We start from the raw sequence: 23977 nt of genomic DNA, 5'->3' as shown, positions 1-23977 counted from the left end.
TTCACAGCACCTGTTCAAGGTCTAACAGGAAGAAACCAATAAACCATGAATTCAGTTGATTGCAAAGAAAAGTTATAATACCTACACTTTGTGAGCTGGGGTTGTGGCTCAGCAGTAGAATGCTCGCCTAGCACGTGCGAGACCTTGGGTTCAATTTTCAGCATCACGTAAAATAAATAAATTAAATAAAGGTATTATATCCAACTACACCTAAAAAGTAAATATTAAAAAAAAAAAAAAGAATACCTACACTTTGTTATGTGAATACCTATGCACTGGCATACAAACTGTCACCTAAAAACTCCAAAGAAAAGGAACCCAGCCTCAAATTCTGGTATTACACAAGGTATTTTGTCCTGGGTGGAGTTCAATGCGAGATCCTTCATACATGAACTGTGAAAAGAGAAGGCTGTCAAACAGAACGCTGAAGAGAGGTTTGGAGATAACCCCACTCTCTGCTTTCTTTGCTACTGAATGAACCCAGGGCATTAGCCAAATTCTTTAAGCTTTAGTTTCCTCCTCTGTGAAATGAGGGACAAGAGAACAAATTCTCTCTTGAATTTCTTTGTCTAGGTCTAGATTCTGGGACTCCAAATCACACTGAGAGAAAAAGGAGCCTGTTTTAGAAACTCCTGATAAAATAAAGGTTAACAAATACAACTATATATTTCATACAAAATAATTGAGCTGGGATTGTGGCTCAGCAGTAGAGCGCTCACCTCACACAAGCCAGACCCTGGGTTTGATCCTCAGCACCACGTAAAAATAAATAAGTGAAATAAAGGTATTGAGTCCAACTACAACTAAAAAATAAATATTTAAAAAAAATATATTATTGCATGAGCTAGTTTGAAGCAAAGGCTTCATTTCAGACTTTCCAATTTATCCCTTGCCCTTATTATACTGCAACATGTACATATTTTCTGAGAAACTTTGATAATGACTCATAAAGCAGAAACACTGTTCCTTATTCTTTTACTTCAGTTACAAAACCTGACTAAAGTGTTGAAAAAGTTTATCTCCCTTAAGCCACTAAGAGTCAAGTCAACTATTTTTCAATTTAAAATCCTGATAGAAATGGTTTTAAAAACAATGCATGAAGGCTGGGGTTGTGGCTCAGTGGTAGAGCACTTGCCTAGCATGTGTGAGGCACTGGTTCAATCCTCAGCACCACATTAAAAAGAAAATAGACAAATAAATAAAATAAAGTTATTTTTTAAAAAGTGGAAACTTGGGCTAGGATTGTGGCTCAGCAGTAGAGCGCTCGCCTAGCACAGGTGCGACCTGGGTTCGATTCACAGCACCACATAAAAATAAAGGCATTGTGTTGCGTTCATCTACAATAAAACAAAAAAAGATTCTTTCTTAAAAAAAAAAAAAAAAAAAGCACTTTATTACCAACTAGTGGTCAATCTAAAGGTCACGAACAGTCTTCCAGCTGTTATGCAAATAGCTCAAACCTGTTTTCCTATCCAACACTGCTATTCAAACAATGAAGTTAAAACTGAAGCATTTTTGTTTACTTCATTCAGTGCAGCCTTTTGCATCAACCTCAAATGACAGTACAAGTCAAAAAACTACCAATTCAAAAACTTGCTAGACAACGGTATTCTTTAAAGATCAAAATGTACAGTCACAGCAGTTCATAAGGAGATAAATTCTCTTTCTTTTCAGTCTGTTAATGAGTAAAAGAAAAATCAGTGGAAAAATGTGGAGGAATTGGCCTGAGTAAAAACAGTACTGGGTCCTTCAACAGAAAGCACTCTTTGTAGGAAGTCACTTTTGTAGTCCCTGGCAAAGTTTTTGCAGTCATTTAGTAGTTCTTGGGATTCATACCAACAATTCAGTCAATTCTAGAACTGTTTAAAAAAATAAACTATTCACACCTCAAAATAACTGTTTAAGAACCTGGAAATTTTGTAAAAATTAAATGTGACAAACTCAAGATGTACAATAGGCTTACTGATGAAAGAAAGCAACTGAATATCTAATAAATAGCATAAAATAGTCTAAGCTGGAGGGGAATATTTACATCAAAGGCTTCACAAATGCTCATTGCCTTTGACCCAGAACTCCTCTTCAAGGAATATACTCTAAGGAAATATTCAGATTTAAAGAGATGTTATTTATAACAGAAAATTGGAAACAATCTAAACAACTAAAAATAAAAATAGAGGATTGATTTAATAAATTATAGACTATACATGCAGGAAAAAATGACCCAAATATGTTTATCAGCACAGAAATACTGCCAACTTATATTTCAAAAAGCACGACAGGGCAGAATACATGTTAACCCAATCTTGTTTAATAGTGTACAGACGTATAATTACACACACAAAAGCTGGAAGGAGTCACACTGATTATAGCTGAGTTATGAGTTATAGGTATTTTATATGGTACTTTTCTGAACAGGTGTTACTTTTATAAGCACAAAAAAGAACTGTTCATTTGAAAGCACTAGACATGCAAGAGGATCAACTAGGATCAAGTCCAAACTATGGACATGTACCAATCTTACTGACCAGTTAACTTTATAGATGCAGAAACATTCAGATTAAAGATAAGAGCAGCTACTTCAAAGAGTTATAAAGACTTAAGAGCTGGGGTCGTGGCTGACTGGTTGAGTGCTTGCTTACCTCACATGTGTGAGGCACTGGGTTCAATTCTCAGCACCACGTATAAATAAATAAAATAAAGGTCCATCAAACAACTAAAAACAAAATTTAAAAAAAGATTTTAAAATGTACAACATAAAATATAAAGCACTACATAATGTGGTGGTTGACATGTGTTTTGAGAAATTTAATAGCTGGCTTAGAAGAAACAGCATGAAATACTTTCACTCTTTTAAAGTACCTATTCCCTCTCCTCAATCCTGTTTGAGATCTTATTCAAAAGTACTTAGCATTTTTTCACCTTTTTGAAATTTTTAAACTGAATTTAAAAAGCTGTTTCAAATGCCAACTCAAGTTTAAATGTTCATTATCAGTCTAATACCCTCTGCAGGAGGTTGGGCTTTTTCAGAAAGTCTGAATTTATGTTGTGACTTTGTGAAACATCTATGAGGAAACAAATAATTTTAGGTTTCAGGGAAAGAGAAAACACTCAAATAAAAGATAGATCCATAAATTTTACTACTAATAAAAAAAAAATTAGGATCTTTTTTCTTCATATAAAAAGATCAAAAGGTATCAGCTAATTTTGAAAGGCAAACTCACAAGTCACACTATTTTCAACTGACTAAAGTTAAATTTCATTAGAAATAAAATACTGATAACTTATTTTTCCAAAGCAGTTTCCTGAAAATTCTGAATGTCAAGCCCTAGGTAAGGTCTCTCTAAAAGGCATGGAGATCTATATAAAATGAATTTGACATTTAGCTTGAACTTGACATAAGTTTTTGATCTACTCAAAGGACATGATTGTAGGTTATATGCTGACCTGGTGTAGTGTTTCTGGAGTACAAACTCCACTTGGACACTGTTAAAACCATTCAGGCTATGGACTGCCTGGTTTCATAAAGCCATGCTAAAGTTCAGGGAACTGCCTCCTACCACCCAACACTCCTCCCCCGCAAATCCTCCACAACCAGCTTCTATATGTATTTTACCTTCTCCAGCAATTTAAAATCTCTTTACAAAAGTGTATCATCTAAAAATTATAAACAGTTATGCTTTTAAAATCCAATTACTTGCTTTACAAAAAGATTAATCCAGCTGGATGCACGAGATGCACACTTGTAATCCCAGCAGGGGAGGCTGAGGCAAGAGGATCAAAAGTGCAAAGTTAGGGCTGGAGTTATGACTCAGTGGTAGAGTGCTCAGCTAGCACGTGTGAGGCCCTGGGTTCCATCCTCAGCATCACATAAAAATAAGTAAATAAAATAAAGGTATGTGTCTATCTATCTACAACTAAAAAAAAAAAAAAAAAAAAAATTTAAAAGAAAGTGCAAAGCTAGCCTCAGTAACTTGGTGAGGTCCTGAGCAGCTCAGCAAGACCCTCTCAAAATAAAAAATAAGAAAGAGTTGGGGATGTGACTTAGTAGTTAAGCGTCCCCTGGTTCAATCCCTGGTATCCCCAACCCTAAAATGAAGATTCATCCAGAATCCTCTAGAGGATTCAGATTAAACAAAGATAAGAGAGAAGCAGTAAAAATTAAGAAAATTTTAACTAAAGCAAACAATCTCTAGATTGCACATTTGTGAAGTAGCTCTAAACAAATAAGAAATAACAAATAAGAAAATTTAAAAATAAAATTTAAATTTAAAAATTTAACAAATAAGAAAATTTAAAATACTTATAAGTATTTAAAAAATACAATATACCCATATAGCAAAATTGAGACAAATATCAAGGAGCAGGAGTTTATTTATTTTGGTACTGAGAATTGAACCCAGGGCATCATGCATGTTAGGCAAGCATTCTACCACTGAGCTATATACCTTGCCCAAGAAGCAGGAGTTTGAAAAGCAAACAGCAAACTTCTCTATCCATGAATCCCATAATCTTATTACAGAATAAAAGAACATTCAGAAGTCAGAAAACAACTAGTCAGTGGCTTCCTAGACCCTGTTCTTCTTTTAGTACTACATGGTTCTTTTATTAAACCCAGAATTCCACAATTTTCTCTTGAAAACACATAGATTCTTATAAAATCAGGAATATTAAAAGCACCAACTTATCTCAGAAATTAAATATTTGATGACTGCAATTTTTTAAAAATTTCCCTTATATAAAAAAATATTATACATTAAAACAATATGTCTTGCAAAGTTAAACAGAGTTACCATATGACCCAAGAATTTCACTACTAGGTATATACTTGAGAAAGTTAAAAACTTGTCCACGCAAAAGCTTATACATGTGTGTAGAGCACTATTTACAACAACCAAAATATGAAAACCACCCAGGGGCTATCAATGAATGAATGGATCAACAAACTGTAGTATATTCACTTAATGCAATGTTATTCAGTCATTTGGGGGGAAACAAAAAGTTTTGACACATGCTCCAATATGAACCTTGAAAACATCATGCTAAGTGAAAGAAAACAGTCACAAAGTGTCACATATTGTGTGATTCCATTTATATGAAATGTCCAGCATTGGCAAATCCAGAGACAGAATCTACTTTGTGTTACCAAGGATTGGGAGACAGAGGACTGGGGAATGACTACTAATGGGTAGTGGATTTCTTCTGGGGATATGACAAAGTTCTGGAATAGTGATAGTGGCTGTACACTGTAGTGAGTGTAAAACTACTGAAATGTATACTTTAAAGGCCTAAATGTTATGGCATGTGAATTATACAGCCTAATTTTTTTTAAACTTCCAACAGGTAGATCAAACTGAAATTAAGACTTTAAGAAAAATATGACTATGAGAATGGTTTCCTAACATGATTTGAAGTATCATTGAATTCCAAAGCCATCTTCAAAGACAAATTAGTGTGTACACACTCTCCCAAAATGATTACTTTTATAAAAAGACAACTTACTTTCAGATACAGAGGTTCTATTAAGTATATTAAAATTATCACAGTTGTCTATAAAACCAAATTCTACTTCATCCTTCCATATCCTAAATGTAATTTAGATCTGTTTACTGCTTAATCTCACATAATCTTTATACCTTAAGATTATTTTTAAGACTGGCAAGATTCAAAAAAACATTTCAAAATCCTGGCCACAGTCAGACTGGAAGGCTGGAATATGAAATTGTTTTATTTTCATGTTTAAGTTCCAAGTTAAATCAAGCTTAAACAAACATCCCACAGTTTTGTAAGAATTGCTTTATAACTCAATATTCAGAGGTCAGATTTTACATGGCACAGACCATGCTGCCATTTAAAATAAGTGGTTTCTGTAAACTGTGGTTTAGCACGCAGAGGAGTTTTGGTTGCATTCTGGTATGAGTCAAGAGTGAATAAAGAAGTTACACACACACATTTACTTAAGCGGGAAAAGTAGTACTTAGAGACAGACTGGTTCAGAATTCACATATTTCATCAAGAAAACTTGACCAGTGGCATAACAGAACAAGAACTGGGATGAAAAGAATAAGGTGCTATCATGGTTCTGTCAATAACTAGTGGATAGAGTACCTTTAAAGTAATTTGACCTGTTTTCTCATTCATAATATGAAAAAACTGGATTCCAAGGTTTCGAAATCTTGCGATTCTCCAGTCTTAGATTCAATTGTTAAGTAGCTTAGTGCTGTGGGAAGCCCAGAGATTACACTAGGCAGCTCTCATATTTTTGTGTACCTAGGAAGCCATGCCATATAGAATAAGAAAACTTAGGACTTCCCATAGGAAAGAAGGAACAAGAAAAGTGTACACAGCTCTTGCTGGTACTGATTTACTCCTGTTGGACCTAATAAAGAGAGTACCTTTGCCAGTTTTCCAGGGGATAGGAGTGGTCCTTATGTCTCACCACACCCACCATAGTTAGTTTTTCCTAAAAGAAATCCAGTGGGGACTACAAAAATGGTTGTGAAGCACCAATACTTTTAGTCACTGCATGACTAATAGGACAAATCTATTTTAAATTAAAGAAACAAAACAGCATTTTCTTCCTCACACAGAAATAACTTTCATTCCAACAGTAAAGGAGTCCTAAATGACCACAATGAATAATTTGAGCTGCAAATACTTAGTCAGTCCAAAGAAAATAAATTATCTATAGGACTTGAAAGGTTTAAAAGCACTGAAGTTCAACATAAATCTATTATTATTCAAGATAGCCTTTAATACCATTCTGTTTATAACTTCAACTTCTAGAGTAGATAGCAGTATTAAAGTCTCACTGAGGTCGGTGACTACACAAGCCCATAATCCCAACCACTCAGGTGGTTGAGGCAGGAAGATTCAAAGTTCCAGGCTAGCCAGGGCAATTAGTGAGACTCTCTCGAAATAAAATAAAAAGGGCTGGGGGAGTAGCTCAGTGGTAAAGCACTTGCCTAACATGTGCAAGGTTCTAGGTTTAATCCCTAGTACCACAGAAAAAAATTTTCTTAAATAATATTGAATTCACTATCATATGAACTGGTTCATGGCAGTCAAGGATCAAATGAGGTCAACTTAGGAAGCTGTTTCAGATGACTCCCAAGACAGCTTTTCAGAAGAGCTCCTACACAACAGGACGGTCCTGGAGAACCTGCCCCTTATTTGTTCCCCTCCCCTCCCTATTTGCACTTGTGTGTATGCACAATCTTTGTCAAATCTGGGTGATGTCCACTGCTCAATCACATTAAATAACCATCTGTTTGAGTGTGCTTAGTGACATTCCATTCAGGAAAGGTACAGAGCTGGGGATCTCAATCTGATACCCATGCATGGACCTGTAGGCAATGCATGAACAGATTACATGCACTTACTGAAGTTGCTAAAAGTCTATGCAGACTTTTGTCTGGGCACATTTTCTGGGAAGGGAAGATCAAAGATCTTCTGAGGCTGTAAATCAAGGAAACTTAAGAACTACCAACTTACTGCTAAAAACAAAATGGAATAAATCTACCAAGAGCGTTTATGTGAATGAGATAGGAAGTAATACATATTATTAGAGCTGCAAAATTATAAAGGGTGCCATCTTTTCAAAACAAAGGAAAATATGATCTTTTGGTCAGAAGCTGTTATTCTACAGGGGCAGGTATAGTCCACTCCCTTCATCCTCTAGTCTAGATAAGGAAAATGAGACTAGAAAGGCTCCACCCAAGACCACAAATCACAGAGTTACTAAGTGGCAAAGCTGAACCTCAAACTAGGCCTGGCTCCTGCCAGAATGCTAGAGCATGAAATTAAGTTTATACTGTTTTAGAATGGGTTTGACCAAAATTTCCCATATCCTTATAAATATGCCTCTCCACTAAAAAGGCTACATTCTAAAATTTTTAAATCAAACTTAGGCATAGGAATTTGATACACTTAAATACAGTAAATAAAGTAATCTCTCTTTCTCTTGGGGGAATACATTTCAAGATATCCAGTGGAGTCAAGAAACCACAGATGTACCAAACCCTGTGTATACTATATTTTCCCTCAGACATACCTACCTATGACAGTTTAATTTATAAACTAGGCATAGTAAGGGATCAACAATACCTAATAATAAAATAGAACAGTTAAAACAATATACTGTAATCAAAGTTATGTGACTAGGTCCCTCCCTCTGTTATCTGATAACCAAGATGGCTACTTAGTGACCAACAGGTGGGTAGTGTATACATTGTGAATACAATCAATGAGAAAATCCTTGGGTAGAATGTACAAGATTTCATCCTGCTACTCAGAATGGCATGTGCTTGAAAACTTACCAACTGTTTATTTCTGGAATTTTCCATTTGATATTTTTGGACCTCAGTTAACTGAAACCATAGAAAGTGAAACCATGCATAAGGGGGGCTACTGTACCCTTAAATCATTAATGAAACCACATACCTTTTGCAAAAGCCTATTTGACAAGTAGATTTATAAGGTGAACCTTAATGTCTCATTATCTCCTCATTGTCCTGTTGTACTATTGACTGCAACTTTACACTTTTTTTTTTTCTTTTTTGCAGTGCTGGGGAAATCCAATGGAGGGTCTCATGCTTGTTTGGCAAGCGCTCTACTATTAAGCTATACCTCCAGTGCAGCTTCAACTTGAAAAGCAGCACAGGTAAGCTAGGGATATGGCTCAGTGGTAGAGTACTTCCCTACATGTGCAAGGTCCTGGGTTCAATCCCCAGCAACAAGCTAAAAAAAGGAAAATAAATAAATAAGTAAAGCAGCACAGGTTACAAACTCATTGCATAAAGCACTTCTAAGTGTAATAGGGAAAGACAGTTTTTGATAGTCTTTGAAAAAAAAATATACTGAATTCCTCATGCTGCCTCCAAGAGTGGATCTGTATAATTTCAATCTGTGAGAACCCTGACCCTAAAGAGTTTTCTTCTCAAAGGTTAACATTGATAGTGTTGCCTAAATGCTAAATGATTTTATTAACCCAGGTAATTCATAAATTAAACTGGAAACCTTTCCAGTCTCCTGTTCACAAACACTAGAACCAAAGTTACTAGGCAGTCATTCTGAGATTGGATTAAAAATGATTGCTGTCATAAAAAACTCACAGAACCATTTGTTCCAATGCCAAACCTTGCCTTAACATATGAACATACTTTAGAGTAACCAAAAACTCAATCTCACTTGAGAAGCAAAATGAAAGTGACATCTGAACCTAAATCCAATGACAGCATGTCCTTCAATTTCAAAGGAAGTACTTTATTCTCTAAAAGAGCTTTAATGACACACAATTCTGTGAAATACACAAAATCTCCAAAGACAGACATTACAGTAGTTTTTGATTGCTTATGAATTCTACTTAGCCCTTTCTGCAAGCTTTCCCTAACCTCCTACTCCCCAAAGGTGGAACTAACTGCAACAGGCCTTAGGAAGCACCTGTGGCCTGAAAAGGCTGTGACCAATTCTCAAAGCCTTCTTGGCTGCAGGTTCAACTAATCTATTTTGGGTCAAGGAGACTCTCTGCCACCCCAATGACCTCAAGTGGACAAGATCAGTTTGGGAGAACGCACTAAGAGAATTTTTTTTTTTTTTCACCAGGCCAGCAGCCCCGCTACTGGATGGAGATTTGGTCCAGCACGATTCAGACGATGGAAGAATGCGGCTGGGCTGTCTGGGACTCCCGACACTCTGCTCGGGATCCCGCAGCTTGTGGCCAGGCCGTGGTGTTAGAAGCACGCGAAGCAGGGATCCTCAGGGCACGCAGAGGGAAGGAACCAGAGCGAGGATAGGAACCTGCAGGTGTCGCCCAGGGAGAGGACGAGGTCGCCCAGGGCAGACACAGCCAAGTGACTAAAGAGTGCGGCTCTGGACTGGAACAGACTGGTCACATTCTCAGGCGGTGACCTTGAGCACCTGGCTCGACCGCTCTGCGCCTCAGTTTCCTCATCTCTAATATGGGGGGTGGGGTTTCAAACGGAAAACGCGCCTCGGAGCGCTTGGCACGGCGCCTGGCTGCTAGTAAGCGCTCCCTGCACGCGAGCTCCGCTGGCTCCTCTCTCTGCCCGGAGGAACTGGGGAAGCCCCGCGCAGGGGAGTCCCCGGGAGGCGGATCCCGGGCCGGGGCGGCGAGAACCCCCGCCGGACTCACCAAGCACATCGGCGGAGCGGTGCCGGGCCACGAAGCACGCGTCGTCCCCGTAGCACGCGCCCTTCTTGAGGAGGCCCTTACGGAAGTCCTTGCCGAAGCCGCAGCCCGCCGTCACCAGCCCGTAGTCGCCGCCGCCGCCGCCGCCGGCCCTGGGGTCGGTCTGCGAGAGGCCGCCGAGCACGGCGCGGGCCACCAGCCGCCCGTACGAGAGGACCGAGAACATCGCCGCCGCCGCCCCCCCGAGGAGGCGGGGGGTCGGGGGAACAGGAGGACGCGGAGGCCCGGAGCCGGCTCTCTCCTCAGCTGCAGTCGCACCGCCGCCGGGGCGCTCCTCAGAGCGGCGCGCAGTAGCCGCCGCCGCCCCTGCCCGCCGCGCAGGGCCTCGCACACGCTCCGCTGCGCGCACCGGAGCCAGAGCGAGGTCAGAGCCAGCAGCTTCTCCGCCTCAGCCCAAGTGGGGTCCCGGCTGCAGCCGCCGCTGCCGCCGCCATCTTCCGCTCCACTAGCGTGTTCCGGGCCGCGCCGGCAGCTCCGCCCCCTCCACGGCCCCGCCTCCAGCCACGCCCCCGATTCGCGGTCCAGGTCCAAACCCCGCCCCCTCGGGCTCGCTGCCCTATGCAGTCACCCAGGTCGAGCGTGCGCAGAGGGTGTGGACACAATGTCTCCTGGGAGTTGTAGTTGCTTTGGACTTGGCTGCATAGGGTCCAGGACCTAGGACAATTCCCCAGATGTGGGACTTGGGTTAAGTTATTGAGAATTATAGGTGGGCTACTTTGGCCTTTTCTCCCGTTTTAACAGTATTTAACAGTATTTCTAACAGTATTTCTCCCGTTTAACAGTATCTTTTAAAGGCTATTTAAAAAATAACAGCAGCATCCCTTTCAACAAAAACCTGAAGGAAACCAGAATTGGAGTCACATTTTTTATCTTGTAGAATACATAATGAAAAACAAGAGGGGCTGGGAATGTGGCTCAGGCGGTAGCGCGCTCGTCTGGTATGCGTGCGGCCCGGGTTCGATCTTCAGCACCACATACCAACAAAAATGTTGTGTCCGCCGAGAACTAAGAAATAAATATTAAAAATTCTCTCTCTCTCTCTCTCTCTCTCTCTCTCTCTCTCTCTCTCCTCTCTCACTCTCTCTTTAAAAAAAAAGAAAAAAAAAGAAAAACAAGAGATATACAGACCTACTGATGCTTCCACAATTAATATGATCTAAGAGGTTTAGACTGACAGTCTGTTTTCAAAGGAGAGACCTTTTTTTTTTTTTTTGCATAGTGGGTCCCACCCCCCCTTTAGGAAGAACAGTGTGTTAAATATCCCTATCAGGGTAGCCAGGCAGAAGCACTGCCACTGTGGACATGTCATCTGTAAACATTTCAAACTTTGCAGATGGTTCTGCCTAACTGGGAGTAAAAATTCCAGGCTCCAAATTTCTTTACCCCAGATATTAATTTTCTTGACATTCTCTCTGGCCAAGCAGGTATTTTCCCAGCTCTGGTCTAGGGAGAAGAGGGAGAGCCAAAGCCTGGAGAAATGGGCCCTCTTGCCTCTCTCCTGCCACAGCTGCCACCTCTTCTCATAAGAGGGCAGCCATTACCAAGAAAGGCAACTCTCCTTTCTTTTTAAGCTCTCAGCTCAGCTGTAACAAAGATATCTTGTAGCCTCCCCCAGATATTGACTATTGTAAATGACTCTCTTCTGAAGTAATTTAGTTGAGTAACAGTTAAATCTAAAGGGAAGTTTGTAATCTAACGGGAAGATACAATCCATTTGTAGTGAACATGAATGTATTAGCACCCAGGTTAGGCACCATGCCCTGCAGGGGTAGTAATGTAATTCAGCCCCTGCATATCTTTACCACCACATTTCAGGCCAAGTCCTTTTAGCTAACTGGCCTCCAGCCATGCTCACAGCTACTTTCCCCTTACTCTTCCTTCTACCTTTAAGGAGTAATTCCATTATCTGAGGGCCCTGTACTTTTCCTTGCTGTATTCCCAGAACATCTGGGCACACAGTAAATACTTCCTTCAATAAATGAAAAAAAGAAAAAAAAATAGTTCACTATAATCTAAGTTCCCCCAAGGGCAAGGATCATTTGCCATTGTAGTATTAGAATCTAATGCAATGCCTGGCACATAATGGGAAAATTTGTAATGCTTACTGAATAAAAGAAGGAATAAGGAATGCAACCATATGATAAAAGGAAGTTTGTTGAATAACAGAATGATTGAATAAAAGAAAATTGAACTTTGGGGCAAATTATCTAATTTGAAATAATTTTTAGTTTAATTCAAATATAAATATATATCACCCAGGAACATTGGTCCTTTTCCAGTTGCTTTTGACAGGAATGCAGTTACTTTAGGGATTCCCATCTAGTTCTTTAAATTATTCCTTTTTATACTTTTTAAATATACCTACAGTCCTGCCAACCATCCACTCAACACACATTATTCTGTTATCCTAATTACTGTCATCATTAAACACTTTTGCAGCTCACAGGGTGCCAAGTACTCTATATGTTCTTGTCCTCAAAAAATTGAACAGAGTTAATCACTCCACACAGTGAGTGGGATTTTGTTAAACGTATAGAGCAAAAAAAAAAGTTAATTTACCAGGGCTGGGGATGTGGCTCAAGCGGTAGCGCGCTCGCCTGGCATGCGTGTGGCCCGGGTTCAATCCTCAGCACCACATACAAAGATGTTGTGTCTGCCAAAAACTAAAAAATAAATAAATATTAAAAATTCTCTCTCTCTCTAAAAAAAAATATTTAAAAAAAGTTAATTTACCAGATAAAAGGCATACCAATTCCAATAATGTAATCACACCTTGCAATTTTTTATGGCACAAGAATTGGAGAGTGCCCAAAACAGCTGAGGGGGGGTGGTCGGGCACCTCTTGGATTTCTCTGCTGAGGTATTTCTGTCTCTGCCAGCTGCACTAAAGGTTGTCCTTTGAAGCATGCACACCACCAAAAAGTCCCAGCAGGCCTGTCAGGTAATTCTACCCCAAGGACAATTTTTTTTTTAAATAATAGGTCAACCCCTATTCCTTGCCTTGTCAAACTCCTCCAGACCTTTAGTTTTCAGGGCATATATTACCCAATTTCCATGTCAGTCACAAGAACCGGTCGGATTGGATGAGTAGGAACATAAGATGTGACTGTAAACCGGTAACCTCGGCTCTGATGGGGCTGCTGTTTTCAGTCAAGTGATCTGAGTGCCTTGAGTTTCCCGCAAATGAGATTCTTGCTAATGGGTTGCTCACCGAAGCACATGGCAAACGGAATCCTCTCTGAAAGTTTCCTTGCTCTTTTTTGGAAAGGAGAGGAGACAGGGCGTCAGGTTCTCCTGAATCATTGATTACAGGGTCAGCTCTGAAGTTTCAACAGGGTGGGGCGGCAGGAGAGGGGACTTTAAAAAAAAATACCTCTTCTGCCCTCGCCTGGGAGCACGATCCATGTTTGACATTTTGCTGGACTTCAGAAGCCCTGAGTTTTCTTCCTTAACGGAGTTACATTCCTAGCACTTCAAGGATTCCTGGGAGGTCAGCTGCCACTCTCAGAGGAGAGCAAGTGCAAAAAATACCATCTGTGCTCCCAGGGCACCTCTATGGCATTAGGAAAGAGGTTCGCACTGGGGTCACCACAACCTCAGTTCCTAAAAAAGAAAAAAAAAAATCATGAATTTTCTGCCACATCAATACACTGATCTCTTCTGAGTTTTTTGCTAACCTAATCAAAAGGATTCATCTATGAAAAGGCTTCTCAACTTTGACACTATTGACATTTGGGGCAGAATAAGTCTTTGTTGTGGGGAGGCATCCTGTGCCCTTGGAGGGGGCTTAGCAGCATCCCTGCCCTGTTCCCACTAGACGCCAGTAGCACCCTCCTCTCCCATACTCACCCCCCTGGAACAACCGTAACTGTCTTCAAATGTTGCCAGATTCCTGAGAGACAAAGTTGCCCCTGGTTCAGAACCATCGTGTTATGGCAATGCTAGGTAAGTGGAAAAATACTTCTGAATCTCTTGCTATGTTTTAGGCATTTGGCTAAGGATAAAATAACCATTGGTGACTCTGTGGCAGCTATAGTGTAGTTGGGATAGTAGGAGGGTTCAAATTAAGTAAATGTAGAGAAAAAAAATAAGTGCCACCAGTGGAAATAAAGGAGGTATTTGGGAAGGAGAAATTTGGTCAATGGTGGGTAGAGAACACTGGGGGCACTTCATCAAGAGACTTTAATGGACACCTAGAGATCTCAGACAGGGGCCTAAGCATTCTAGAAGGAAACAATGAAAATTCAAAAATGTAGAGTGGGATCGGAGAAGGGCAGGCAGTTCAATGCAGCTCCATCCTAGGATCAGAAAGAGGAATAATGGAAAATGGAAGTAGGAGGTTAGGATTTATTTAGTCTTAAAAAGGGATGAAGTACTAATACATGTGATAACATGGACGAACCTCAAAGTCAACATGCTAAGTGAAAGAAGCCAGATACCAAAGGCCGATATCATATGGTTGCATTTCATGAAATGTCCAAAATAGGCACATCCAAACAGGCGGAGAGCAGATTAATGTTTGCCAGGGGCCATGGGGAGTGACCACTAACAGGTACAGGGTTTCTTTTTGCAGTGATGAACATGTTCTGGAATTAAATAGTGGTAATGGTTGCATAACCTTGTCAATATAGCAGTAACCATAGAACTGTATACTTTTAAAGGGTAAATATAATGGTATATGAATTCTATCTTAATTAAAAAGACACAGTAGAGGATCTTATACATCAAGCTGAGGGTGTTTAATGCTGGAGACTCCAATGGGTCACCAAATGCTTTTATTATGCCAGATAACAGCAGTGATGATAAGGGTAATGAGAGATCAGTAGTGTCACAGGCTGAGGGCTTCTCTGTGCTTTGCCGACACGATCTTTTCTGATTACCTACTGAAATCACCTCCACAGTCCTGTCTGCATTTTTCTTCATAACATAACATTTTCTTATTTTCTCTGATGCTGACTAAAATGTAAGTTTCATGAGATCAGGGACTATTGTCCATTTTATTCATTATACTACTTTACCTCTGAAAGGGAATATAACTATTCCAAAAAGAAGAAATGGCAATTCTCACTGTCCAGAACAGTGCCTGGCATATAACAGGTACTAAATAAGCAATGCTATTGGATAAAAGAACCTTAGTGATCACACCAAACAAGCAACTTATTTACAGCCAAGGGGGAGGAAGTGCATCCCATAGGAAGCCAGGGCTGGGCTCAACTGCAGGTGTTCCTGAGCCTTGTAATGGCACCCTGCAAAACCCTTTGGAAGAACTAGACGTAGGTGATTCTTTCATCTTGTGTGATGTTCATATTTTCTCCACCCAGAATTCATTCCCCTGAATCTCTGATTATAATATTTTGATTTTCCTTGAAGACATAATCTACCCTTCCCAAAAACACAAGGTTTGGGTGGAACTGGGCTAAGGCACCAAGAGTGGACCCTTGACCCAGGCCTGGTCAATTGCATCTGATTCTCCTGGTCATAGTGATTGGCACAGAGAGAAAGCACATGACCCAAGACAGACCAATAAAACCCAAGTATGAGATTTTTTTTTTCTCTATCTCTGAAGTAGATTCTCAGCCAGTGGCCTCAGCCTCCCAAGTCTCTGGGATTACAGACGGGTGCCACTGCCGGCTATGAGATTTTGCTGAAAGTATTAGGAAGGAGAAATTCTCACTAGGGTTCCTAAAATTGGTAGAATGCAAGCTTGGGATCCCTGCTGGTGGTCTTTGCTATTTCTTGGGAAGAATCTACCAGAAAACAAAGTCAATATGGAGAGCAGCAGAGTCTAGAGATGGTAAGACGTAGAGGCCTGGTGACACTGTTCTAACCCCTATATTCAGCTTTGCCTGAGCAAAGATCAGTCCCTGAATCATATGAGTTCCCTATTGTGCTTAAGCCTCTTCTGTTTTGGCTTGCAAAGCTATGAATCCTGACAAACACATCATGTGACCCAGGTACCATGGCTACCATTATTGAACCAAGAATAAGTTCCCAAACCAAAGGCAACTATTAGAAGGGAGCTTATTCTCTTCTAATTTACATAGAGGAGAAGGAACTTTCACTTTTCAACAGAAAAACCACTGAAGGGAATTTCTGACCTCTTTCTTTTGTCTCTCCATAAAATGAGGAGTGATTGTCTGGCTGGTGGGCTTGGGAGAAGATGCTCAGCCTGATGTCTCTCCCTTTCTTCTTTTTCTTTTTGCTTGAGCCTGACCCTTGGACACTCAAGATCTCCTCCTCCACCATGGGAGCCTGTCCCTATGGAAAAGGCTTGCAGTAACACAGCCTGTGACTGGGTAAATGAACTTGATCCAGAGGGAGATATGTGTATAACTAAGCCACGGTCTCTAATGCTAATTCTTTGGAGCTCTGGTTTCTGGATTCATGCATCTGCTCCTTAGTGGACAAGTATAATTAATGATCATCCCACCAAACTCTAAAATGTTCATTTAAATTTTCTCCTCAGAAAATTTTGAGAGGCAGATACAAGGGCTGACATTTGGGTGGGCTAAAATAACAGGTAGAGATCCAATTTCTGGTGCAGACGGGGCTCTGGGCTTAAAAGTAATTGTAGGTCAAGTGGATTCTTGACCTGGGTGGTTTGTGATAGCCAGAGTTGTTCAGCAGGATTTTAACTGGCAAATGCCTGAGTACAAGGGCCTCTGGGGCTGGCCTTGACCTAACCGCTGTAAGCATAGCTTTGACCTCAGCAGGCAGCTGGAACAGGGATTAGATCACTGGGGAAAAAGCCTTTCTGTCCCAGAGAAGGCTTACCTTAAAGCGGGCAGAGCTTCAGCTGACAAATGGTTAGGCTCTGGTGGGTAGGAGGCTTTTGCTTCCCATGATACCTCTTTGTAAATCATTCGGCTGGGCCGGTTGAGTCTGATTTGTTTATTGGTTATGCAACAACCTGATCACCTTGAGTTTGAGAAAACTAGACTCTGACTTCACCCATAGAATGGGAGTATATTTTATTAATGAGTCGGGGGACGGAGAGAAAACTGGGCCCTTAGGTAAAAAATATGCTTCTTTGTGGGTGGAGGTAGAGGAAATGAATGACAGCTGAGAGGATAGTTCATGAGACTTATGCTTAAGAGGTTGTATCTGGGGGAAACAGGTTTGCTCAGGAAATCAAAGAGGACCTGGGTTGCTTTTGAAAATATGCTTCTGTCATATTACCAGGACAAAACTTGAAGAAGAGTGAAAGACAAATAAAGGAAGATTGGCTCTGTCAACTGGAAGAAGGCAGATTTTTTTTTTTTTTTAAAGTTTTAACAGTGGTCTCTTGGGGCTGGGGTTGTGGCTCAGGGGCAGAGCACTTGCCTCATACATGTGAGACACTGGGTTTGATCCTGAGCACCACATAAAAATAAATAAATGAAAAATAAATATATTTTAAAAAACCCAACAAAACAAAGCTGTGATCTCGGTAGATAGACCAGACAGATTGGAAAGGGAAATGAGTTTTTGAAGTCTCAGTGAGGTAGATATGAAAAGGAAGAAAAGATCCATGATCGTATAGAAACCTGAGAGGAAGCTGAGGTGATATTATAAATTAGTGGGAAAGTTAATTATTTTCAAACAGTGTGATAAGATTGGTATCCCTCTAGGGGAGGGGACATTAAATCAGATCCCTAATTTATACCATATACAAAAGTTAAATCCCAAAAAATAAAAGAAGAAAGAGTAAATTTGAGGAGTGAAGAGCAAATTATTAAGACTTTGAGAAAAAAATAGAGACTATAGGGATGAGAAGTAATGGCTTCAATAATTTTGAAAAAGTGCACAAACTGCTAAGGGAAGTTGTGACCAAAGTAATTTACAACATTAAAATGTAAGTTTATCAAAAAAAAGATCAAAGGCCCCTTGTAAGAGCTAAAATTATGAAGCTCTTAGGAGAAAACAGGGGGAAGCTTCGTTGGCATTGCATTTGGCCATGATTTCTTGATGTGATGCCAAAAGCACAGGTAACAAAAGGAAAAGTAGATAAATTGGATAACATCAAAATTTAACACTTCTCTGCACATCAAAGGGTAGAATAGAGTGAGAAAGGCAACCCACAGAACTGGAGAGATGTTTGCAGATTATGTATCTGATAGGGGTTGATATCCTGAATATATAAGGAACTCCTACAAATCAACAAACACAGCAAAAAAAGAAAAAGAAAGAAAAAAGAAACACCAGCCGGGCACCGTGGCTTATGCCTGTAATCCCAGTGTCTGGGGAGGCTGAGGCAGGAGGATCCTGAATGCTAAGCAACTCAGTGAGACCCTGTCTCTAAATAAAATACAAAATAGGGCTGGGGATGTGGTTCAGTGGTCAAGTGCGAGTTCAGCCTCTGGTACAAAAAAAAAAAAAAAAAGAAAGAAAGAAAGAAAGAAAAAAACACCAATTAAAAAGCAGGCAAAGAACTTGAATATAGACATTTTTCCAAACAATGCTCAGCATCACTAGTCACCTGGGAACTGTAAATTAAAATCACGATGAGCTCCCACCTCACTCCTATTAGGAAGACGGCTGTCAAAAAAAAGAAAATAAGTGTTGATAAGGATTCAGAAACGTTGGGAGGCCTGTGCTCTGTTGGTGGGATATAAAATGGTACCGTTGCCATGGAAAACAGAATGGTGTTTCCATGAAAAAAACACTGAATTACTGTGTGACCTAGTAATTCCACTTCTGGGTGTGCACCCCAAGGAACTGAAAGCAGGGGCTCCAACAGATAACTGCACACCCATGCTAATAGCAGCATGGTGCACACTAGCCAAAAAGTGCATATGATCTGAACATCCGTTGACAGGGAAAAGGATGGGGCAAATGCAGTCTAGCCATACTACAATCACCAATACCAGAAAGAAGAAGAAGAAAGAAAAAAAGTAACAACTTAGTAGAAAGACATTTTTAAATGCCTCGCAGAGGCAATTCAGAACAGAAAACTGTACTAGCCTGTAAACATGAAAAGAAAGCCAGTCTCACTAGTAATCAGGGAGATGACAGAATGGGAAGGCTAAATTAGATAGGGCGGTGGGGTTGAGGTGAAGCCCTCTGAAAAGGTGTCTTTTGAACTGAGATTTACATGAAAATTTGAGAATAGCCAGACATTCAAAGTTCTGGAAGAAGAACATTCCAGATGAAGTCAATAGCTGCTGCAGATGTCCTGGGAAGGAATAAGTTTGGCTTGGTCAAGGAGCAAGAAAAAGACCAGTATGGCTCAAGCAGGTAGGGAAGGAGGAGGAGGTAGGTGCTGAGGTTAAGAAGATACCAAAGCAGATCACGTAGGGTCCTGGAGGTGATGGTGAGGGTTTGGAGTTTTATGCTAGGGCAATGGAAAGCCATTAGAGTGCTTTATCAAAGGAAAGATATAATTAAAATAAAAAGAAAAGTCTGTTCCATATAAACAAAGACACGAACATGTATTTGCTTAGTGCGCCCAAAACCTAGAGCTCTGTGTGGGACTTGCTTTGGATTTCAAGAGGCCAAGAATTCAGGACTTCGATGCCGAAGTGAAATCCTAGAGATTAAATCTGAGATTGGATAAAACAGAATGCCGCCTTCCATAGGCCATTTTTGGAGATATAAAGAATTATGCCTTATTTGGGGCCGAGAGGAAAGGAATGTAGGGAGAAATCATATGGGGTTTTCTTTTTATTCCCTGCCAAGGCACAAAAAAACTCTGTCCCCACTATGGAGGGTTTCTCTATTTCTGTCCTTTGATTGTTACAATAGAGTGGGAAGCAGTTCCTAATTCCCCCTTTCTTTTCCACTTTCCAGAACACAGAGCTCTTTGTTAGTTAATAGTTTTACTGCGAATTACTAGGGAACAACAAAAGGGATCATAAACTATAACAACAAAAGTATAACATAAAGCTTCCACAAAATGTAACAGCCCAGGATGTTGGAAATTAAAACATGATTCATCCAAATATGGAATGAAGGCAGGTCAAAGAGTTATTCAGCTTGTCAAAGAACAAACAGTAAGATAATGAAGTTGGTTCAGAAAGCATTCTGAGGAACTAGCAATTTAATGAGATACAGAACTGGTAATAAAAACTATAAATCTACTGGATTCTTTTGTTGTTGTTGTTTTGTTTTGAAGAGAGATAATTTAAAAATGCTACTGGACAAGAATCTGAGTTGCTAATCAGTAGAAAATAGCAAGGCAAACACAGGTATATGTCTTTGTCCAGATATGTGGCTGGTGGGCCCAATTCAGCCCTGCCATTTGTATTTTTAATAAAGTTTTATTAGAACACAGATAGCTCCATTTGTTGACCATATAAAGCTGCCTTTGCTCTACAGTCACTGAGTTCTAGAATCACAGAGGTGAGCTGCATATTATCTTCAAAGCCTAAAATGTTTATTCTCTAGACTTTCACAGAAAAAGTTTGCAGACTCCTGCTACAGAATTAAACAATTTGGGGTGAGCTTTTAAAACGTTGTTCTAGATGATGTTGAAAGAACTATGCTGCCCTGCTCATGGTTTTATTTCCAAATTTAGGATAATTCTTCCTAAAAAGGAGATGTTTGGCTTAAAAATTTGGCAGCATTTTGAGAGTGTTATCTCTGGCCCATAATTCCTAAATCCTCCCCCCACCCCCGCACTCCCCCACTCCCTTTCTGCATCGGTGACAGTCTCAATGGCCCTCACCATCCCAAACCTTTTCTCTGAGGGTGGAGCTTATGAAAAAGCTTCTGAACTTCTCTTTAAGCACAAGTAGGCCTTAAAAAAAAAAAAATTGCCAGTAAGTGATGTCAACATTGTTTTTGCAAACTCACTGTGAATGAGGACTCCATTGAGAGGTGAAACCAAAAATAGCACTTAATTGAACATAAATAAAATCTGGAAAACTGTCAGACCTCAGTGCTCTGCTTCATAAAAACACACTTATGGGGAAGGGTTTTTTTGGGGAAAGCCCACAGCTTCTCTGAAACTCTAGAGCCGTTGCCAACGGTAAGTTCTGCGTGTCTGCTGACGACTGGTGTTTCCCAAGTTCCTGGCACATAATAGTTGCTCAGTAAATATTTGGTGAGTGAAATGCAGCCAGTGAACAACGAGTTTTTCTCTCAGGGTCAGTCCTGGGAGAGGAACCAAGTTTTGGTGACAAAGGCTGCCACCTGCAGGTATAAGGTGGAACTACAAGATTCGGAACTGCTAACCCCAACAAACTCAAGGCCAAGATTAGCACAGAATTTTTCTTTTTTAGCTTTACATGGATTCAGGCACCTTTTCTTGTCCTTCTAAGTTATGGAGCTCTTCAACCTTCCTCCAGTAACATTTTAAATTATTTTGAGGGCTTATTAAGTACCTAGTGTCACGTCTTGCTTGCTCACACACATTCTGCAGCAGGCACCCCTGTAATCCCAGAATTGCTCAGGAATTGAAGATCCCAAGTACCTGGGGTGACAGGTGGAACCAAAAATAGCACTTAGTGAAACGTAAATAAAATCTGGGAAACTGTTAGGCCTCAGTTTACCCCCGGCTCCCATCCCCTTGTGACTCCCTCTCCCAAATCACTGAGAATACAGGTGTCTATTCTCTGGAGAGCTTAAACCAGGTAAGTCCTGGATCCAAAGACATCAGTAAGAGAAATGAGTGGAGGTGAGCAACATCCTAAAAACAGGGATCAAATAAAAAGTGTGTAGCTATAATAATCTTACCCTTTTTGTTTTGTTTTGTTTTTGTTTTTTGGTATCTGGGGATTGAACCCAGGGTTGCTTAACCACTGAATCACGTCCCCAGTGCCCCCATTTTTTTTTAATAAGAGGCAGGGTCTCACTGAATTGCTGAGGGCCTCACTAATTGGCTGAGGCTGGCTTTAAACTTGAGATCCTCCAGCCTCAGCCTCCAGAGCAGGTAGAATTACAGGTGTGCACCACTGCATGTGGCTTAACCTGTTTTTAACCATCATATGACTGGTGGTAGTATTAATATTGTCATTCTGTTACTGACATTGTACTATAGCACTATGATAAATGTGTATTATGGGATAAAATAACAAATTTTGTAGGCTTTGCTAAGAACCTAGCTTTATGGCATGGCAAAGAAGAGACACACGGGTGAGATCCGCTTGGTTAAGGAAAACCCCTGTAGTGTTGATTTTAGGTAGAAACATTGGTACGATGGGCCTGGCACAGTGTGCACACCTGTAATCCCAGCTACTGGGGTGGCTTAGATGGAAGGGACCCAAGTTCAAGGCCAGCCTGGGCAACTTAGCAAGACCCTATCTCAAAACAAAAAATAAAAAAGGCTGGGGATGTAGTTCAGTGGTAAAGTGCCCCTGGGTTCAATCTCCATCACCAAAACAGGAAAAAGGAAAAGAAACATCAATCTGATGGATTTTATCTTGAAAGAATATGTATTTATTAGTTGTATCCACTGAAATAACCTATAAATAACATGAAAATTGTCAGATTTAGCAAATAAAAAAAAAAGGAACCCAGTTAAACATGATTTTTAGGTATTTAAGTATGCCCTATGTGGTGTTTAGGACATGTTTACTCTGAGGATATTTATTTTTGATCTGAAATGCAGCTTCAGCTGGACATCAGTATTTCATCTGGAAACTCTGCAATTTAGGAGCATAGATTTTCTTTTTTTTTTTCTTTTTTTTTTTTTAAAGAGAGAGTGAGAGAGGAGAGAGAGAGATAGAGAGAATTTTTTTTTTTAATATTTATTTTTTAGTTCTCGGCGGACACAACATCCTTGTTGGTATGTGGTGCTGAGGATCGAACCCGGGCCGCACGCATGCCAGGCGAGCGCGCTACCGCTTGAGCCACATCCCCAGCCCTAGATTTTCTGTTGTGCCCAAATTGTGGTCTCTAACTATCAATTCTGAGTAGAAGAAAGCAGGACTCCTAGGAGAAGTGGTTGATTCCAGGTCTGAAAGTACAAGAATATCACAGAATTTTTTTTTCATACCAGAAAGTAAAGATGCTATTTAAAAACCTATTAGGGTGATGTTAAAAGATCTCAAGCAGTTGGGCGTGGTGGCACATGCCTGTAATCTCAGCAACTCAGGAGGCTAAGACAAGAAGATGGGAAGTTCTAGGCCAGTTTGGTCATCATAGTGAGACTCTGTCTCAAAATAAAAAATAAAGGACTGGGGCTGGGGCTCTCGCTCAGCATCAAAGAGCTTGCCTAGCATGTGTGAGGCACTGGGTTCAATCCTTAGTGCCACATAAAAATAAACAAGTAAAGGCATTCTATGCATTTACAACTATATATATATATATTTTAAATAAAGGACTGGGAGGCTGAGGATATGAGTTAGTGGTAGAACTCTTGCCTAGTATGCACAAGGTCCCAAATTCAATCCCCAGCACTAAAAAAAAAAAAAAAAAAAAAAAAAAAAAAAATTAATAATAAGGGACTTGGAATGGAATGTGACTCAGAGGTGAAGTGTCCCTGGGTTCAATCCCCAGAACCATACACATATAAAGTCTCAATATGAAAAGGCTCCCACAGCCAAACACGGGACAAGATGAACATCAATAAAGATCAAGATCAAATACATTTAAGTCAATATATTCATAATGCTTTAAAAACTCAACTTGTTGATCATCTTTGGAGGATACAAAGGAATTAACTCATTATTCTGAAACCTGGCAAATAATAATTTCAAAATTTTGATTTCATGTCAAACTGATAACATTTTGCATTTATTGGGTTAAATAAAATACATTATTTAAATTAAAGCTGGTCACAGTGGTACACACCTGTAATCCCAGCTACTTGGAAGGCCAAGGCAGGAGGATTGGTTGAACTCACAATTT

At 40.2% G+C, this 23977-nt stretch overlaps 1 protein-coding gene across 2 annotated transcripts in view; it reads right to left on the bottom strand.

The window, feature by feature from the left end:
- The window catches only part of Pptc7 (protein phosphatase targeting COQ7), a 40688-nt gene extending 30007 nt beyond the window's left edge, over positions 1–10681 (bottom strand). The window contains exon 1 of one of the 2 annotated variants that reach the window (XM_005329617.5): positions 10151–10681. In XM_005329617.5, the coding sequence (XP_005329674.1) occupies positions 10151–10373 (223 nt within the window). In that variant the 5' untranslated portion in view covers positions 10374–10681. The remainder of the gene's footprint in view (positions 1–10150) is intronic. The other variant, XM_013360465.4, reaches the window with a different exon arrangement.
- Positions 10682–23977: the final 13296 nt, after the last annotated feature.

The sequence above is a fragment of the Ictidomys tridecemlineatus genome, chromosome 2 (assembly GCF_052094955.1).
Source record: "Ictidomys tridecemlineatus isolate mIctTri1 chromosome 2, mIctTri1.hap1, whole genome shotgun sequence".
Classification (NCBI taxonomy): Eukaryota; Metazoa; Chordata; class Mammalia; order Rodentia; family Sciuridae; genus Ictidomys; species Ictidomys tridecemlineatus.
Note: the sequence above shows the minus strand (reverse complement) of the source record. Positions and strands in the feature narration are given on the sequence as shown.